Source organism: Gracilinanus agilis, chromosome 1, assembly GCF_016433145.1.
Source record: "Gracilinanus agilis isolate LMUSP501 chromosome 1, AgileGrace, whole genome shotgun sequence".
Classification (NCBI taxonomy): domain Eukaryota; kingdom Metazoa; phylum Chordata; class Mammalia; order Didelphimorphia; family Didelphidae; genus Gracilinanus; species Gracilinanus agilis.
In genome coordinates this window covers 622699523-622705269 of record NC_058130.1, presented here as the reverse complement: position 1 = coordinate 622705269, position 5747 = coordinate 622699523, and the positions used below count along the sequence as shown (strand labels likewise).

At 35.9% G+C, this 5747-nt stretch overlaps 1 protein-coding gene across 1 annotated transcript in view; it reads left to right on the top strand.

Moving 5' to 3' along the window:
* The window catches only part of CNGB3 (cyclic nucleotide gated channel subunit beta 3), a 171208-nt gene extending 168501 nt beyond the window's left edge, over positions 1-2707 (top strand). Inside the window, exon 17 of the mRNA XM_044683791.1 lies at positions 2419-2707. Within this exon, the coding sequence (XP_044539726.1) occupies positions 2419-2667 (249 nt within the window). The 3' untranslated portion in view covers positions 2668-2707. The remainder of the gene's footprint in view (positions 1-2418) is intronic.
* The last annotated feature ends 3040 nt before the right edge of the window (positions 2708-5747 follow it).

Here is a 5747-nt window from a genome sequence, read left to right as displayed (position 1 = left end):
GGAGAGGAGAGGAGAGGAGAGGAGAGGAGAGGAGAGGAGAGGAGAGGAGAGGAGAGGAGATCTCTCTGTGCCTCCAGGCAACTCTAAAACGAAAGATTATTAATTCAACATTAGAGCAATATTCTAGGCTTAAGTGTTCCATAAAGACCCTCTTCCCTTCCAAAAAAAATATGTCTGTGTATATTTGGAGGGAGCAAAAAGGACAAATCTATGATTTCATTGGTGCAGAGAACTCCCAGTTGTTGATTTTTTTATTGTCTACCAATGCAGATCAGAATCTATTCTTCAACCTATAGTCTTGGAGAGTTGTTCTAGATACTAAGAAGTGACTTGGTCAAGATTCCACAGCTAATGTGGATCAGGCAGGACTAGAATTCATATCTCCTTGACTCCAAGGCAAATACTTAATCCCCAATCCCTTGTGTTGTTTCTCCCTATTAAAATGGAGGATCCTAGAGGGAAAGGACTGCCTAGCTTTGGAATCCACATTCTCAGAGTTTAGTTAGCACAGTACATGGCATAGAAGGAGGCAGCAAAGTGGCTCCATGATAGAGCCCTGCACCTGAATTAGGAAGACCTGAGTCCAAATCCAGCCTCAGGTCACTCACTAGCTGCATGACTATGGGCAATTCCCCTAGTCTGATTGCCTTCAGCCATGGCAGAAGGAAATGGAAAACCACTCTAGTTTCTTTGCCAAGAAAACCCCATAGAGGGTCCCTGAAGAGTCAGGCACAGCTGAGAAATAACACATGGCACTTAATAAGAGCTTGTTTTCCATTTATTTACAAGTTTTCTGCACCAATGAAATCAGATTTGTCCTTTCATTCATTTGCACTTTCTACCTCTAAGAATTTATACCTAGTCCAAATTTTTCTAAATGAGCCATCAGAAAGATGGTGAAATAAAGATAGATCTATAACAAAAAAGAATCTTGGAGATCAGTAAGTCCAACCCATTCGTCATATAGAGACTGATATTGAGGAGACCATAGAAGTTAGGGACAAAATAATCTGCCTATCCCTGAAAAAAAACAAAACAAACAAACAAAAAAAAAAACACAGGTAACTAGTAGCAATGAAACTAGAATGAGAATTCTTAATCTTTATGTCGTAGATTCCTTTGGCTGTCTGGTGAAGCCTATGGACCTCTTCTCAGAATGTTTTTATTATTTTAATAATTTTGATTTAAATAACTCAAAATAATGACCTTTTTGTTATTATCATTCTTTTGTATCTGACTAGTTTTCTTTTCTTTTTTTTTCTTTTTTTAAACCCTTACCTTCCATCTTGGAGTCAATACTGTGTATTGGCTCCAAGGCAGAAGAGTGGTAAGGGTAGGCAATGGGGGTCGAGTGACTTGCCCAGGGTCACACAGCTGGGACGTGCCTGAGACCAGATTTGAACCTAGGACCCTCCTGTCTCTAGGCCTGGCTCTCAATCCACTGAGCTATCCAGCTGCCCCCATAACTAGTTTTCTTGACAAAGATACTAGAGTAACTTGTCATTTCCTTCTTCTACTCATTTTACAGATGAGGAAATTGAGACAGAGTTAAGTGACTTGCCCAGGGTCACACAGCTACTATGTCTAAGTAGGATTTGAACTCAGGAAGATAAATTCCTGAACTCCAAGCCTAGCATTCTACTTTGCCACTTAGCATTTATATTATGACTAGCACTTACATAGTACTTTAAGGTTTGCAAACTGCTTTATGAGGATTCTTTATTACTTATAAATATTGTCATTTGATGAAAACTCTAAGAGGTAGGTATTATTATTATCCCCATTTTACAGATAAGGAAACTGAGTCAGACAGCAGCTAAATGCAAGCCTAGGGTTATCTATTAAGTTTTTAGGCTGCATTAGGGCACTGTACCACCCTAGCTGCATAGGATTACAAAATAAAAACAATTGTGTCCAAATGATCAATTATCAAAAAATGTTTTAAATAAATTTAGCACCCCAGGTTAAAAACCCTTGAACAAGTTCTAGGGCATCCAGTGGCATCTGGCCAAGCACATCTGGGACAAAGAAAAGGGAATGTCCTCTCGGAGAGAGATTCCCATTTCTATTTCATTCTCTTAGCAGCTTGTACATATAGAAAAAGAAACTCATGTCATAAGTGCTTTGAACCTAATTAATTCTGCTATCTAAACGGCAGTGAAGTGGAGAATCCTTTGGCAAATGTAAAAATACACTGGCCCAATCCTATCCTTCATTTTAAATCAGAAGTTCTTTGTTAAAGTTCTCTGCATGCAGAGACTTTCTTCCCTGGAGAAGACTAATAATTTGGAAATTCCTTTTCTAAGCTATAACCTTGATGACTTTGACCTTGATAACCTTGATAACAAATGATCAACTCAAGTTGAGAACCCTTGGTTGTGATTTCAGAGCTAATTCTGCCTAATACTTTTTCCCCAGGAAAAGGAGAAAAAAATCGAGGTAAAAGAACAAAAAATCGAAGGAATAGAGAACCAAGAAAAGGAACCACCAGAAAAACCACTGAATATGCCCAAATGTAATGTTACAGAAGAAGAAGCATCCAAGCCAATAACAAAGGCAATCCTACCTAGAGAAAACCCTAAAGCATCACTTATCATCACTATGACCCCTTCCTCTAATTCAGAAGAAGAAATTCTTACAGTCGAAATGAAAGAGAAGGCAAATTAATAAAATGCTTGATTTTATACAAGTCTAGGCATTTTCCTAAAGGCAGAGAGTCCAGAAATGTAAGTGTAGCTTAAATGAATAAAAAATACAAGTTTTATTTCTTCTGCTCCTGAGAGTCTTCACAGGAAAATCACTGGCCTATTGTCTCTTGAACTTAACTTGAATGTTCTATTTTATGTAACAAATCAGGTTATTAATAATTCAGATTCATATTTGCTATTAATTTTATACTTTTACACATTTCTCATTTCTTTTTCCTAGTTCCACTTTTTTCTTCTCTTATTCCTATTTGGTCATTGCTTCTTCCTATCCTCTTAATTTTATACTGATTCTTCAGTGGCTTTTGGTTCATTCCTCTAATTTTTTTTCTGAACACCCCATTAGCAAGCTATTTAGATATTTTGTCCCTATTTTTCCTTTTTTTCCCCTTTCCCCTCTATATATTTTACCATGATAATTATTGTGGACTTAATTACCACCAAAGGTCTAACAACTTCTGTTCAAAGATTAATGGTCCCTCACATTAATATACACATTAATGGTGTTCACAAGACCAAATAAGCACAGGTTACTCAAATGGAGGCAAACAGGAGTGCCGTGGAGCTAATATATGCATTTCAGATGGAAAATTTCCCCACCAGAAGTCAAAACAATGTACATACTGAGGGACTTTGGCAACTGGATATACCTAAATTTTCATTAGTAATAGACTAATATGCTGGAAAAATTGAAAACACAACTTTAACACTACATTCTACTTTCATATACATCCTAGTCTTCCTAAATAATTCACAAAACAATAATCCAGATAATTTTATCTAAACTACATAAAATGGAAGAGCAAGCAAATAGGAAATTTGGGACTCAAAATAACCTTTCTAAAATGCAGTGGGATGATGTGAAAGGTACTGGATTACTAAAGGACCTCAAGCAAAATTTCAATACCCAGATGAGTATGTTGTAAAGAGTATTAGACTTTGTGGCAAGAGAGGCCTCTGACAACTGTGAAATTTTGTAATTTTATGAAACCTACTACAGGAGTTTTTATTATTGTTCATTTGGCTCCATTTTATTTGTTTAATTATTAAAAAGTATCAAATCTCCCAGGCAGGTACCTTCATCAGTCATTTCTTTAAGGGTCTTACCTGAAAGACCAACAAACCTAAGATACTGTTCAGTTCAAACCTTAAGAAAGGTTTTGGGAGTAGGCAGACAGAAGACATTCGTGTCTCCAATTGATACGTACTTAAAAACATGCTGAAAAAAATCTCTAAGTTAATTAAAAACTTTAGAATGCTGTCTTGATGACTTAATTAGCATCAATTAAACTAACAAAATCTGATGTCGCTAGGAAGCAGATAGTGACAAATTCTTCACAGAAAAATCATTAGAACCTTAAGAGCTGGAAGAGACCTATTAGAAGTTAGAGTACATGTAGGATTCCATTTTAATAAATAACTTCTCTTAACTAAAGAATGGAGAAAATAATAGAAAAATAGTAGTTTTGAGTTTGTAAAATGTAGACATTTTTTTCCTAAATAAAGTAAATAGTTAAAGTAAAAAGGGAAACTGTAGATTGGGGTGGGGGGGATATTGGCATCAAACACTGCTGATAAAAGTCTGATATATGTCATACATAGAGAAATTTTAAAATTATCTAAAGCCAAGAACCATTCTCTAATAGATAACTGGTCAAAGAATATGAATAAATATTCCAAAGAAGATTTGAAAACTTCAAACAATTATATGAAAGTTTCAAATCACAAATAACAAGGGAATTGAAAATTAAAACTCAGTTTTCATCTCACATTGACCAAAGTTTTAAAGAAACCAAATAACAGAGTATCAGTAGAAGGACAAACAACAATATACAGTAGTGGGAACAGTGAATCTACTTGACCATTTTGGAAAACAGAAATGAGAAGACTTGGAAAACTTTATGAAATGATACAGTGAAGTAAGAAGAACCGAAAAACAATGACTACAATAATGTAACAAAGAGTACTAAAACAAAGCTAAATTCTGTGTGATTGTAATAGCCACTTCTGGTGGGGAAAAGGAGAAGGAAATACACTTCCTTTTTGTAGAAAGCAGATTCGAGATAACATTTTCACAAGGTTCCAGGCCATTCTCCAACTGGTAAATGATCAAAAGATTTAAGCAGGAAGTTTTCTAATGAAAAAAATTCCAAACAGTCATGTGAAAATATGCTCCAAATCACTAATAGATGCAAATTAAAACTCTGAACTTTTTTTTAAACCCTTAACTTCTGTGTATTGGCTCATAGGTGGAAGAGTGGTAAGGGTGGGCAATGGGGGTCAAGTGACTTGCCCAGGGTCACACAGCTGAGAAGTGTCTGAGGTCAGATTTGAACCTAGGACCTCCCGTCTCTAGGCCTGACTCTCAATCCACTGAGCTACCCAGCTGCCCCAAAACTCTGAACTTTTACCTCTCATGACAAAAATGACCAAAAAAGTAAATGGATAAACATTGGAGGAGCTATAGGAACAGACACATACTTTTAACAGGGCTGTGTGTGAATTGGTCTAGCTATTCTGGAAAGCAATTTGGAACTTTACCCCTAGCCACTAAACTGTGCACATCATTTGACCCAGTAATAATACTATTAGTTTTATACTCCTCAGAGATCAAAGAGAAGGGGAAAAGAACAACACATGAAAAATATGTAGAGTGCTTTCTTTTTACAATGGCAAAAAAAATGGAAACTAAGGGGATGCTCATCAATGGCTGAACATATATGAATGCAATGGAATACTATCGTGCTATAAGAAATGGCAAAAGGAATAGCTTCAGAGACACTTGGGAAGACTTGTATGAACTGATACAGCATGAAGTGAGCAGAACCGGAACATTTTATATACTAACACTAAAAACAAACAACATTAAAAGACTTGAAAACTTTGGTCAGTGCAATGACCAACCCTGATTCCAGTGGACTGATGATGAAGCATGCCACTCACACTCTGATAAAGAAGTTGTAGACTCACGATGCAAAATAAGGCATATATTAAGTTTAATAATTTAGAATATTTTTCCATTGTTACATAATTCATGTTCTT